The sequence below is a fragment of the Molothrus ater genome, chromosome 3, assembly GCF_012460135.2.
Source record: "Molothrus ater isolate BHLD 08-10-18 breed brown headed cowbird chromosome 3, BPBGC_Mater_1.1, whole genome shotgun sequence".
Classification (NCBI taxonomy): Eukaryota; Metazoa; Chordata; class Aves; order Passeriformes; family Icteridae; genus Molothrus; species Molothrus ater.
Window position 1 is genome coordinate 52,208,756 of NC_050480.2, and position 14,862 is coordinate 52,223,617.

Genomic DNA, 14,862 nt, shown 5'->3' on the forward strand with positions numbered 1-14,862 from the left:
ATGTCTTCAATTTCTTCCTCTGTCAATACACCAAGTCTGTTTCCCAAAAATAGCAGGAGTCAAACAAAAGGGCATAATTTCACTGTTAGCAGCACAGTCTTTTTCAGCTGGTGTTTGGCCATAGGTTTTCCTCAGGGTGCATTTCCAGAATTCCCCTGGCTTCCCTGTTGCCTCTTTGGTGAAATTCTCTGGCCTTTCTGCCTTTCTTCCCAGATATGCACACTTCTGTGCAAAGCAACCAAGCAGTCTGAACCAGATTTACAACGTGTTGTTGATTTCATTGTAGTGCATCTTTCAGCAGTGGAAGTTTTTATGTTGTTGTATAAACAGTAGTTTATCCTCTGGCTCCATGCTACATGTGGAGTACACTTGGAGTTTTGACTCAGAATAAAAAGGTTTGGGATGCTGAATTATCAGCATTATTACCTAAAATGACTCCAGGGTTTCGCTTCTGCTATACTGGCTAGCTGTGGCCTAACAAAAGTACAGCCTATGGTGACACAGTAACATTCTGAAGTGGAAAATATTCACCTTGTCTATTCATTCAGCAAACTTTTTCTAATGCATGTCTTCCCAACACCTGCATGTGGCACGTCTCTAGCTTGCCAGTTTGCCTGAAGCACTTTGCTGATATCAGCTAGACTCTGTGTTTGTCACACACGGTTTACAGTAAGTTCTGGCAAGCACACTAGCTACTAAATACGATTAAAATAACTGGTGTTGTTAATGAGCTTCTGCAGGTAAAATATGTGTTTTATAATAATTAAAATATACCCATCCTTTAAGTACCTTTGAGGTGCATCTGGACATCTGTTGCTGGTATTAGAATATCATCAAGCTGCACAAGCTAAAGTGGTCCTCTATGTGGCACCTAGAGCAGTTCAGGACAGGAATTGAGCAGAAATCAAATTGATCAGACATTCCTGTAACTGACCAGAGTGCTGAGAGTTAAATTACATATACACCAGCAATCAATTCACCACACTTTCTGCGCTTAAATAGGTGAAGTCAATCTGACTGTTCGTCATTTAAAAGAAACATCTTTGGTGAGGCACCTTGTATAATATCTGGAGCTGTGATTCTAGTCCAGCTGGATCCCTTGAGGAGGTGGATCATGCAGTCAAAGCTCTCAGTCATAAATCTCTCCCTCTGAGTCAGGAAAGAGCAGGAGAAATAGATATGGGAAAAAATGATGGTTTGTTTCAGGGGTCTCTACTGGCAGAACACAGACAGACCCCAACCAGGCATGCTGGGCACTCTTTGCAGTTACACAGCCCATTCAGCTTGAGCTGCTGCCAGTGAAGGAGAAAAGCAATCATTGCAACTCCATGGAATCCCAAGGACTGGAGCAAGAGTAACCCTGAGCTTTAAGAGGTGGGATGTAATTCCATCAGACCTTGTACAGATACTGATTGCTCATGTGCGTAGCCATAGCTTGGGCTGTGGGTATGTAAAGCAAGTCCCTTCCATGTGGAACAGAAGTTGTGATTAATTAAGTGAGAGTGCAGTCCCAATATGGTAAAATATAGAGTAAATTAATGGATAAATATAGATGAAGAGATATTTTTAACAGTTATTTAGGAAAACACGCTCAATCAGTGTTTTTCACTCTGCTTTAGTTAGGCTCTTCTGCCATTCTCCTTTCCAACTACTGCAGAATATCTGGCAGCACCCGAGAGTGATCCTTTATTTGATGGTCACTTCTGGATGATGGATTTCACTTCAATAATGTGCACTATGGAGTTCGAAAGCAATACAGGTTAGTGGCAAGATCTATATGATAACTAGCAACACCAGGAGGGAAGAGACAGCAAGGTAACAAGCTGAAGTTATATCTCTCTGTAGTGCATCTTCTCAAGTGTGTCCTCTGATTCCAGTTTATTTCTGCTTGGACTTGTGTCTCAAAAATCAAGTTACAAAGCATTAACCTCCAAAGAGACGGTCAAGTTTGTCTGGCTAAAGGTACAGTGCATAATGTACAGCACATGACTGCACATCAGCAGTTGTTTGTCAGCCTTTGGAGTCTGAAAAGCTTTTTCTTTCTTGGTATTTATTTGTTCATTTTCCTAAGGGTGGCATTTGACATTTAAGTGATCATTATCTAGCTCTTCCTTGCCTAAATTTTTCTTCAGCTGGGAGACAGGGTTAAGAAAAATGCCAATAAATATCTTAAATGCAGTCTTCTATTCCATTGCCTAAGACTTTATTGATGTATTTTCACTCACACCACTTAAAACAAACTGAAGCACCCAGAATCTTCCCTGCCTTTAACATAAATGTGGCCACATGTTTTATGTCCAAAGTTTTGGCCTGACTAAGTGGAAGTTTTGCTGTTGGCTTCACTGTAAGTTGGTATCACTTCAGATCCTCAGACCAGGATATATTGTTTTTCCTTGTTTTTTTCTTTACTGGATTATCTGTTAGCAGATTTTAAGAGAATATATAAATAGAGCCATGGTTATGCCTTTCAGTGAGGTTAAAGTCCCTCTCTTTTTATTATACATAAGATTGCAAGAGAAAAATCTACAGAAGACACAAGAGGAAAAGTGGAGGGCAGAAGGTAAGAATAAGGTCCTGAGATAAGGAGCAGGGTAAAATGTTCTATAAATCTATTGTATGCAGTCATTAAGGCTGATAAAAGTCTGACATTTCACTTCAGCAAGGATAATGAAGACTGACCTTTTTACATGGATTCATGGCACTAATGCCAGAGGGGTTATTAGGTCTGACTTGTGTGATACAAGCCCTTAAATTATGACCATTAACACTTTTGTTGAGCTCAGTGATTTGTGTTTCATCCAGAAAGACATCTAGTCCTGATGTGATGACCTCCAGAGACAGAAAATCCACTGATAGCCTTGGTAACTTAATCACATTTGCTGTTGCAAAAGATACATGTTTTTACTTGAACATGCTTAGTCACAGTTTTTCACCAGTTTTTTATTGCAACTTCCACTGACAGAGTAAAAGGCATTTTGTTTCTTCTTGGTGCCCTGGCCCCAATGACTCAAAAGTGTGTTCATTTTTCACATTGCAGTAGAAGGCTGAAGTAGTTTTGCTTGTTGTAAAACAAGCCAAATGCTGAGATGGAGCTGTCACCACAGCAGCCTCAGTGTGACCAAGACAGAGGCAAAGTGGGACCCAAAACTGGCTGCGTCTTCATGCAGAGGTTCAGCTTGGCCCCTTTGGAGCAAATCTGGTCTGAGACAAACACTCGATCTGGCCAAATATCGTAATGGTTTCAGAACATTTAAAGATGTTACTAGATTTCCAAAGTCAGAACATTTTGTAACAGGCTCTGTAACTGTCTGGCTCAGGTGTGAAAAGCCTACAGCTCATAAAATGGAGTTTCAGTGTGGAATTCTTTCTGTGGACATGTGGAAGCAAATTTTTTAATCCTTGTTATAATAATATAATACTGAGGATTATAGGAGCCTGATACCTTAAAATTACCTTAAAAATTCCTATTTTGAATGGATTTTCCCTATTTTCTATACCTGATTTAGCTTAGCATTCTGGGTAGCAAAGGCCATGCCATGAGGTAAGGTTTTGATTGGAGCTCATCTCTGTTTCCATAGGAATAGTAACTTGTTTCAAAGCATTTGTTTGTGATATTTAAAGAGAAAGGGAGAGAGGTTATTTCAGTTTGCTTGACAGAATTCATTTATGTGAGCAATATGTTATATTAATGCATGAACACCCACACCAAGCACTGTGAATGGCTGCCCAGGGCTTGTAGCCTTTCACCTGGAACACTTACCCAGTTTTCTGACAGAGAGGAAAATACATCTTCTGGACCTTCCCAAATCATAGCCCTAACTCCTTTGGTAGCCATTTGCTTTTCAAAGTAATTTCCAATTTTGGGAGACTTTAAAAAGCAAACAGAAAGGCATATTTTGATTCTGACAGCAAATGCTTGGCAGTTCAGTGGAAGACGTGTGGCAGTTTCAGATCTACAGAACTTCCCTCTGTAGCAGCCACCCTTGGCTCTGCACAAGCTGGTACATGGCTGAGAGTCTGACTTGCAGGAAGGGCAGGGCACAGAGGAATAACCACAGCTTGGGTTGTGTGTGGATGTGTGCTCATGAGAGGGCAAGACAAGGGAAGAAGGGCAAGTGATGCAGCAGTAATGGCTGGCTACAAGGAGGATGGAGCACAGACAGGTCTGAGACTTGAGGCATTTTTACCAGCATGTCATTTAGACCTGACTCTGAGTAGATGAAATTGTTTTCTGAAGGCAGACAGCCTGCCAATAGCTCTGAGCTGGTTTAATAGTAGTAAAAATTCTTGAAGCCATTAGCCATCTTTTTTGTGAAGCCCCCATCACCAGCTGTGCAGCTGTGCTCATGGTGACACCAGCACATAGTTAATATATATTTACTTTTGGCCATGCCAGGAACAATTCATTCAAGCATATCCAAATCCAAGAAATCCTCTTAAGATTTCCAGGGCTGGGTAGGCAGTTAGGCACATGCAAAGCCTCCATAAAGGAATCAGTGAGAAAGCTATAGAGGAAAAACTTGTGTTTATTTTTCCAGGTATTTCAAACTAAACACATACCATACTGCTTTGTAGACATGAATTCACTAAAATCCAGGATAAAGAAAAAAAGTTACCATTTCCTTAAATAATGAAGTATTTCGAGATGTTTTTCTTGTCTGTGCTTTTATCTCCTGCTGAGCTGCCCTCTTTATGATATGCTGAAACAGATTTCTTGACCTGTCCCCATGTCCCTGCTTTCCCCTTGCACTTCCTCTATCTCCTCTCACTCAGCCCTGCCACTCTCTCTGCACCAAGCTCAACATACACCCAGGCCCTTTTTGCTCCCTCTGAAAATCCATCTGTGCTGTGAAACTCCCCACCTACAACGACCCCATATTGCTGTCTCGATCCCACTCTCTACTTGTTTTCTCAGTTCAAATCTGTTGACTTCAGAGGTGCTGCTTCTCCCCTTGCAGCTTTCAGCAAGAGTCAGAGCCACTGCATCTGCCCAGGCTGTTCAAGGATAAAGTCTTCCTGGGGAACAAGAGGCTCCTGCTCTTTGCTCAGCAAAACAAAGCACTCTCTGCACTTACAGCTGGTATTAACGACATTTCCGAATTGAACTGGAGCTTCTTCCCAGGAAAGAGCATCCTTGTAACTGTCCTGCTCTCAAATCTTCTGCCTCTGTAAGGCAGGGGAAAGGCGTTTGGCAAAACCTGTTCCCAACAATGCTGAGAAATGTTAGTGAGGCTTAGGGAAGGCTTCTGCTAGAGGTTGCTTCTGCACTTTGGCAAATCCTCAGCCCTTACCCAGGGAAGCCTATTCCATGCATACTGCCCAGCATATACTCAAGAGGTATTCCCTTTTGCCTAGCAATTTTCAAGAGCGTGCCAGAGACGGTTTTCATACACATAAAGCCTGAAGAATGTGTATCTAGCAACTTTGTATTAATAGATATACTAATTCTGGATTTTGGTGCAGCTCTTGAGGAGCAAAGCCACATTGTGACAAGCATCAATCTCTGTTACTGACTGAAATACTGGGATATGTCTGTAGAGTGCAGATCTTTTGCTGTCATTCCCTTACTTTCTCAAAGTGTCCTTCCTTCCCTCCCAGTGAAACCACCTCACCATTGGTGACATGCAACGTCACCATGGACAGGCACTTCAGAGAAGGAAATACCTTCTGGAGGGCTACAGACCCATTGTACTCAGCACAGCTGTTGCCCTGGGGCTTGGTGGATGCTTACAAGAATTGCATGAAATTGTCTATTTAGAGTATTGACGATGACTATTCAAACCCACAGCATCTAAAAACAAGTATAGCTTATCCCAGAGACACCTGCCTGATGATTTCTGTGTGGGAAGAAACAGACACAGTGAAAGGGAAGTGAAACATTTTGCCCGAAATGGCATCTCACAGAATCAGATCTTTGCAGTGACAAATGTGCACTGAACAGAGCCAGATTTCACATTTTCTAAATGTGTTCTTAGGCATCTCTGTCATGATTGGGAACACCACAGCTGAAGCTGTCCATGGATTCTGCAGGTTTGTCAACTCTGAGTGTTTTTGATGGCTGGGCACTGAGGTCTCTGTTTACCCTGATTTCTCTGTTTGCTGCTTACCTGGCAGATTTCTGTGCCTCTGTGAATCCTCATTGATTTTCCTGGGAGGGAAATGTCATTGCTGCAGCAGGCTGTGTACATCAGGTATATTGGAGAGCGGGATCGTTAGGGTTTGTGTAATTAGCAGTGCTACTAATGTACCCTGTAATGCTTTCTTCTCCAGGGGTTGGCCCTGATTATCTGGGTTAGTGACTTCATCAGCTCCTAGCTCTGCACTGGGGTCTCACACAACCTCCAGTGTGTTTATCCTCACAGCTGAGGTGTGGGAAGTGAGCATGGTACAAGCTGTTCCTAGGTCAGATGTTGGAGGAGCCTGCACAAAGTCAGGATGAGCAAGGAATTGAGCCCAGGTCTTCAGTGGTTATGGCTGAAATGGGTTGTTAGATAGGACAGCCTCAAAGGTGAAGAAAACCAGGATGCAGTCTGGTGGAGTATGATATTTTTGCAAGATGAACAGAGAGCTTTGCACCTGTGCAGATCTGATCTTCTTAGCCTTTACCTAAAATTGTCCTTAAAAAGACTGAGCCATTTTGGTGTCATGCAGTTGTGTATGGTGATGGGGTTGCTCTGTACTCACAAATTAAGTAAATGTATGCCTGTAGTATATGTATATTTTACTTCTAAATAACAATCACATTCTCCTTGTTGAATTCCATCTCTTATCTGTAGCTTTCTTTCTCCCATGTTCAGTCAGGTCAACATTGCTTTAATCCTGTAACAATGGCATCTGATTATACCCATCTGTTGATTTCTATGCAATAATCTAATTACCTATAATTTTTTAAGTCCACCCTAATTCACATATTTTGTAAAGCTTTCTCTTTTTTTAAGCTCCCTGGTGAGATACTTCCTGTTAAATGGCTATTTATATCACATGTCTTATGAAATTTCCATTTATAGTTAGCTTTCAAGAGTTAAAAAATTCCAATAACAGTTAATTTCATTAACAGTTCTGTCACACAGCCATGATGAAGCACCCAAACTCAATGTTTATCAAGCTGTTGCAACTGGGACTTCCCACACTCTAGCTAGCACCTTACAATCCTGATTCTTAGCTGACCTGAAGCTGTGAATCTGAATTGCATGTCAGGCAGGGACTGGGGACACATTCTCTTCTTCCAGGGCATCCTTGGAAGGAAACCTGTGCAAGTGGGCAGGAAGGGAGCTGTGGTGTGTTCCTGTAGGTCTTCTCATCTGTGTGACTGGGGGACCAGCACCCTGCAGGACACCATGAAGGCCACCTGCCCTGCAGTTGAGGTTCAGCCATGGCATGCACTCTAGGAGTGCTCTGCAGATAGAAATAGTCACTCTCTGGAGCTCTTCACTTCCTTGAGGTCTATGTAGGTGCAGCTTTGCATCTTCCTTTGGAGTCTCTGGCAGGGGGAGTTACCAGCTGTATTTCCCAACCACAAGGGCCAGGACTGGTTTCCTAGAGCTGCACCCTTGCCTGGCAGCCTCTCAAGTGCAGAGCTCCCCATTTCCAACTTCCAGTGAAACTCAAAGCAAACAAATTGGATTCAAAACCAATTTCTCTCAGTTTCAGTCAGCACAAGATATTTGCATACATGGTGAGATATAAGATATCTGTCCTTCTGCCCTGCAGAGGCTTTGTCACCATCCCACAGTGCTGTTTGAGCTCAGGCACCTGTAGGATTTGCAGTTCTGCAGAGCTCCATCTCCAAACCAAGCCATCTCTTCTTTTCACACAGGCAGCTTGCTGTTCCCTGGGTTGGCTCCCTAGTAGAGCAGTAGCATCCTAGCACAAGGGCACAATCCTCTGCCTTTCTCTCCTGAGCAGTCTGCCAGCTCTGCAGTACATCCCCTAGCTCTCTCCAGGACTCATAGGGCTTTAAAGACACACCAAGACCCTGCATTTTTTCTCTTTTCTGCAGGAACCCAGCACTCTACAGGCAGCTCTTTCCCACAGAGGAGCCTGGAGAAAAGTGCTTGCCTTTATCAGATGGTCATCACACAGCCTCCAGTTTAGTGCTCCTCTGCAACTAGATTTCACCAAATGCACATTAACCAATTACCCAAATTGGCACATTAATCAAGTGCCATTAACTGATACAGGATCTAGCAAATGAATAAGCTCCTTACTGGTCATCTTTAACCCTTTGTATTAGTGTGGTTGTAGCTAACTGTGGCATGTACTAATGCAACATGCTTATGCTAACTTCTATTTTTTATAAGCTCTTCATAAGCCACTTATAAATAGAAGCTTAATATGAAGTGTGACAGATCTCTAATCTTTAGTCTCTCCTTAGCCCTCCAAGCACTTCCTTTCTGGAAATACAAAATATATCCAGTGTGCCCTAGATATTCTCCATTCTTGCTGATGACTTTAGCTCTCAGCCATTGATTCTTTCCACTTCTTAATCAGTGTAAATAGATCAGGGCTGCAACACTCTTTATATTTAAAATTTTTAAAAGACAGATTACATCAAAAGGACATTTAAGGGACAATGAATTGAAAATATATTCTGTTGCTCATGTGATGCTGTGAGGCAGAGGGTCAATATAATGGAGACAAAAAATCTGTATTCCTTCTCCATTGCAATAAAGAGGATTGGAGTGAATTATCTAATGGAAGGTACAAATATTGAGAAAATACTGTGCAGCAGTTATGAAGTGTCAGTACTTTGTGGCATTCTCTTTCACTAAAGGCCATGTGTGTGATGGTGCCCCTGTCACCACTGAGCAAACAGTGTAGCACAAAATGCCTAGTTTAGGGTTACACAGCAACCAGTTCCAAAACAGGGCATGAAACCCTAATATCCTGATACAAGGAAATTTTTATGAGTCTATACTTTGTTTGCTTGTTTGTTTACTTCTGTGGGGGAAAAGCCTGTTCTTCAGAGTCTCAGGTGATATGGAAGATTTCGAATTAATACCTCTTCATTTCAGCATGTTACTCAGATTTTGCTGAGTCCAATCCCTCCAGCATCCAGTGTTTTTTACTTTGACTTTAAAAGAAGTAAAGCCCTGTAGTTACTTTTCACCCTTTCCTTACATTCAGCTTTGATCACTATAATAATGTATGTTTCCAGGCAATTAATATATTGATATGCATTCACAGATAAGCACATCTACTGTGTTTCTCAGAAAAAGGAGAACACCTGATGTAGAGAACATCAGGTGCAGAACTTGCAGGATTTAAAGCACAAAGAAAGCTAATGGCTCAAATTGTAGCCTAACCTAACACTTTGTCAGCCACAGATTCCTCCCCCTTTTTTTCCTCCCTAAAACTTTTGCTGTTGCGTCACTGATAAATAACAGCCTTTGCTCAGTAATAAATCCCTTCTGTATTTAAGGTTTTGCCTTCCTACCCATTAAACCTCTCCTCGTCAGCATTACTTTTACTTTTCAGAAACAAATATTCAGTATTACAGGCTAGGAGTTCTTTTGTTTTCCCCCCATGGATGTAAAACCCTGGGGGATTTACGTATCTACTTGATAGGCTCACACAATCTTAATCAGCCTATAATGGAGCTAATGGCTGTTTGTCATCCTTGGAGATATAAATTTCCTGGTGATGTCTACTGCAGTCAGTACATGAAGTATGCTCTGACTGCCAGCAAGGTCTAATAACCAGGAGAAGGGCAGCCAGCTTCATTAGCGAGCCTGAGACCGTGCCGGCTGCTTTTCTGGGGAACTGTGCTTTTTGAATGCCGAGAGGGAATAAAGGGAATAATGGACAATACCGGTAAGTGGAATAAAACAGATCCTCATTCCTAGTGCAGCTCCGGGGTTCGTCTGTATCCTCTCTCACTCGCTGCAGGAGATGGGTTTCTTTAGCCTCTGTGGCTTCTTCCTTTTAAATGTCCTTTATTAAAGCAAATCTTTATGTCTAAAATGTGACACACTTAAGTTGTTAACCCCTTAACAGTCTGATTTTTTTCTGCTCCGTTTCCTGGAAATGTGAACCTAAACTGTAATGTAGGATCTGCCTTTTTAAGGTATTCAGTGTTATTTTGGAAGCTATATGCAGGAAATGTGGCAGGAAGGGAAAATGCGTTTACTTCAGAAAGAAATATCTCTCACAGTTTGATCTAGGTGTGGATAGGTAACTAATAAAGCTAACAAAAAGTAGATAATATTAGCTCCCATCTGTCTTATTTTAAGCTGGCTCTGTTTTCTCTGAATAATGCCTTACTCTCTTTCATATGTGGTACATAAAATACGGAATATATTTGCACTTTTTATTTTCTTTGATGTTCCAACTTTAGATCATGCATTTTCATCCCAAATAATGCTCTTCACGGTTTCTAAGGAGGAGCACACATCATTACATCGGTGATGAAATGCATTATTTGCATTCCCCTTTTGCATTACCTTGTGTCATGAGGCAGAGAAAAAAAGAGAGTTTTTTGGGACAGGTATTTTGCATGCTGCTTTTACTGCTATGAAACTTGAATATGTCAAGATCTCACAGATTTATTAGTACTAGTGTAATACATATTAAGAGACACAATCTGCAGTAGATTCAGTGTCCTTTGAAACCTGCTCAGCTCATCAGATTTGTCTAATGTTGACCTTAAAAGTGACAATCATCTCTACAGTGTCAAAGATTATTCTACAGTAGGTTTTGCTGATTTTTGAGAGGTTGTGGGTGGTTTGGTTTGATTTTTTTTTTTAAATAGTAGAAGCAAAACTCTTGCTTATGTCTGCTAAGCTGTCCAGGTCATTCTCAGCTCACATGTATCATTATAAACTTCTGTGACAAACAGATAAAAGGGTCTTGCTGCCTTAATTTCTATAAATTCCAGGACCAAAAAAAAAATCTAGAATTTAAAATGTAACATCATGGAAAATTACATTGCCAGCATATAAAAAAACCTGGCATGGTCCTAGTAAAATGTTCATTTCCGGAAATAAATAAGATTAGCAATACTCTTTGCACTTGGTGCTTTGGCTAGCTTTTAGGGAGCCTTAACATAATAAATGATAATGACTTGTGTTTGATATTGCATGACGAGGCAGAATTTTCTGCTGGAGGAGAAGGATTCCTGCTCTCTGACACAGAATGTCTGTGGGCAAGAGATACCCTGGAGGCAGAGCTGCTAATTCCTCCAGGTTTTTACACTCCTCACCATCAACAACTAACACTATTGAAGACTTGATGGAGATACCACTTTAATCCAGCTCTAAGAATCTGTTCTGGAATGAGTCATATTTATTTAAAGGCCAGTTTTGGGGGGATGAAGAGGGAAGCTAGTGTCTGAAAACCATAGAAACAGATTTTCCTTTTTTTTTTTTTTGGTTGATTGGGGTTTTTTGTTTAGCTTTTCTGTTGGCTTTTGGTTTTTGGTTTTTATCCTAAGGAAGAATCCAGTTTGGTTGCTATCTGAAAAAAGTTAAAATAAGTAAGACTTGATGCCTGCACAACTTACCAGCTATTCTCAACACTTCTTACAACATTAGTTTGCTGAATAACTCCAGATATTATTTTTCTCATGTGGAAACAGTGACTGATGCTTTCCTTTTGTAGAAAACAACCTATATACCATTAAAATTGGTTAAAATAATCCTTTCAGACAATAACTAAAATCCAGTTGTTAAAAAAAAAAAAAAAGCCACGAACCAACCCAACAACAGATGAAACTAAGCCATATTGAAGACATCATGGCAGAGTTTAAGGCTGTGATCCAGTTTCTTCCATGGTTACCAGTGATATTCCTGCTGACTGTGGTCAGCTTGCTCCAAACCCCCAGAGGGCTTCAGCCCCACGTGCGGTATGGACACCCTCCCTTCTCCAGGCAGCTCTTCGAAGAGTCCTGCCACTTACATATTTTGAGTGGCATTGGGAATACATAATTTCCAAAGATCCCACAGGATGCTGGGTAAACACAGCCAGGTCTCAGGAATGTTTAGGGCTCGTGATCCCTAACTGGGATGCCAGTGTGGGGACTGTGCAGCTGAATACCTCTGTATATCTGTCCTGTCCCTCAGACATCTGGAGGGACTGGAGAGCACCTTTGAAAACCCTTGTGGTGTCATCTGGGCACTTATGAGATCAGAGAGCAGCAGGATTATTTGCATGCCTAAGCCCAACTGCCTGATTAATTTGTTCTTCAGCAGTCTGCCAACTAAAATGTAAACACACTGATGTATATAAACTGGATACCTGCCCAAATTCTTCCTGGAGAGATGCTATTTCTGGCAATACAGAACTGCAGAATATTAGCAAAGCTGCGTGTTTTAGCTACTGAGTGTTAGAAATTTAGTATCAGTGTCAGTGAATCAGGCCTCTGTTATTAAACTCATCAAGCTGCTGAAGAGACTTTCAAAGTCAGACCATAGATAATTGTTGGGCAAAACTCCATCTTCTGCTCTGCACAACAGAAATATCTCTGTAATTCATCACTCTTCTCCTCTGCCATCATTAAAATTATTTTCTGGCCAAAACTGTCATTTAAAAAGATCAGTGTTGCTAATAAGTCACCTGCGTACATTTTTAGCTGTTATGGTTGATGCCATTTTGTGGGGTTTAGAAACAATGTTTTCATTTTAAAAGTCTTTTCCTTTAAGTGTTAGATTGCTCTTATTTTTATTCTGTGTACTGAGACAACTCCACATAATTGTTGTCTCATGTGTTCTTTTAAAAGCCTTTCCTGGAATAACAATAAAATATTCATCCATCTGTGTAGGGCACAACAGGACAGTTCTAGTTGTATTTCTTGCCTATTTTGGCATCAGCTGTTTGTGACAGGCTGTCTGCAGGTATTCAGCTGCAAGGCTGCCTGCTGCTCTGGGCAGGGGAGGGCAGCCAGCAGCCTCCATTGGCAGATCCTGGGCTCCAGCTTTGCTGCACACATCGACTTTGGGCCAAACACATCAAGCCTGGAGACAGTAGTGATGTAATGAAACTAATTTTTAAAAAATAGGAAGGTTTGGAAATAACTTTATGGGGGGAGCAGGAGGGGGGGGGGTGGGGAAGCAAGTATAAAACCAGCAAGAAACTTGGAGTATCAGGAAGAAAGAAGCTGTGGAAACAGAAGTGCTCCCAAGTGATGCATTTGGCGGGGGGGGGGATTTCCTTTAAGGAGTGAGATCAGCAACATCCCTTCCCCCAGAGCTCCTAGTCAGCTCTGTCCTGCTCGGACAGGCATCTCACCTTAAAACAGACAAGTCTTGCACACTCATTCTTACCAAGAAGAATGCCAATGTGAGGTGCCAAAGGGCTGGGGGAGGCATCTCATGGGGGTGAATGGCACCGTAGTGAGATCCTGTGTCATGCATAGCATACCAGTAGTGAACAAAACCAGGAGGCCTTGTTTCATGTTTCTTGGGGATTTATATGACTTCTTTGCACTTGAAATATTATTTTAGAAGTAATGAGCTAGCTGTGGTTAATTGTTACCCTGAATTATGTAGGTTCTGCAGCTGTGGCTGCAGGCTATGCATTCAAGTAAAAACTGTGTTTTAAGGGGACTGGAGGTCTTCTCTGTTGTATGGTCCATCTCTGAGGAATATCCAGTAGCAACATCAAACTTTATATTTGAGCTATAGTGAAACTTGGAGCGTTCCACTGAGGTTAGACTTTAACTTGAAGCCTGAAATGCTGTGGGGTGGGGAGGATAGCAAGTGATCAGTTTAGCCTTCTGCACGACATCATGTATTCACAGGAAGGGTAAGAGACACAGGAAACCATTTGTGGATGGAAATCCCCTTGCTTTTGAAGTAAGTGGTCATTTTTTGTCTTTCTGTAAGTCAATAGGACATATTTAGCATATTTCAGTAAGACTGCTGGGATTGAGTGCTGGTTGAGGATTTGACCTTACAGCCTCTTTGTTACATCTTACCTGTTATTTTGAGGCAAACAGGGTACATATTTCTAAAATACAGAGGAGAAAGAAAAACTGGCAGAAGAACAAAACTGGGAGGAGGATTTCAGCTTATGATCCTGATTTCTCATCAATTCATAGTGTTCAAAAACCTCTGATGTAGCTGAGCTGATCTGTGTGCAGAACTAGGCTAGATAACAATCTCAGTGAGTTGTAAGGTTCATTTGTTGCCCATAAAGGGCTATGAAATCCTTTGGCCATCTAAGGCTTAAGCTGTCTGAATTGTCCCTATGAATTAGGAAACCCCTTAAACAAAACCACTTGTAATGGAGACGGCAGCAGTGTCACCACAGGTTTGTGAGCCCTTGGGACAATTCCCAGCTCCAGTGGCAAAACCAGTTACATCCTTTGGCAGCTGCTGTTTTGATCTTTGATGGTACCTGTCCATGTTCTCCCCAAGTGTGAAGGTGTTTTTAGAGGGGACAACAGCACCTCCTTTCTCTGTCCCACTCTTATGTAAATGGGGCTATCCATGCCATGTTTCTTTTATTGGTCCATTTGGCATGTTCTATAGATCACAAAATTGTCTGCTCATGAGCAATAAAATAAAAAGCAATAAGCAACTCCTTTATACTACATTGTGTATTCTAATTTGCCTCCTATTTTCACCCATGCCCCTGGCTGAAGTGAACACTCTAGCGTATCACAGGTCACTGTCTGCTAGAAAGTTGGTTTTCTTCTTGTTGTAATTTTAGAATACTATTCATGGCTTATTACCCCTTTACCCAGGAGTTAGCACAGTGTGCTTATAAATCCATGACCTTGGAAAACATTTCTGTGAGGATTAAACTTCCTTGTGATGCTGCTGCTCCCTGTGTTAATTTCAAGTCCCTATACACATAGCACATAGAATGACTACATAGGAACTTGCACTAGAGGTAGCCAAACATCATGCAGCACTAAAATGA

General features: G+C 41.5%; 1 protein-coding gene across 4 annotated transcripts in view; it reads left to right on the forward strand.

Annotated features, from left to right (window-relative positions):
• The window catches only part of PHACTR2 (phosphatase and actin regulator 2), a 131,794-nt gene that overhangs the window by 17,876 nt on the left and 99,056 nt on the right, over nt 1-14,862 (forward strand). The window contains exon 1 of one of the 4 annotated variants that reach the window (XM_036379821.2): nt 9,441-9,813. The exons of the other annotated variants lie outside the window; for them this stretch is intronic. Within the exon in view, the coding sequence (XP_036235714.1) occupies nt 9,801-9,813 (13 nt within the window). The 5' untranslated portion in view covers nt 9,441-9,800. Of the gene's footprint in view, nt 1-9,440; nt 9,814-14,862 lie in introns of those variants that run through there. 4 annotated transcript variants of the gene reach the window in all.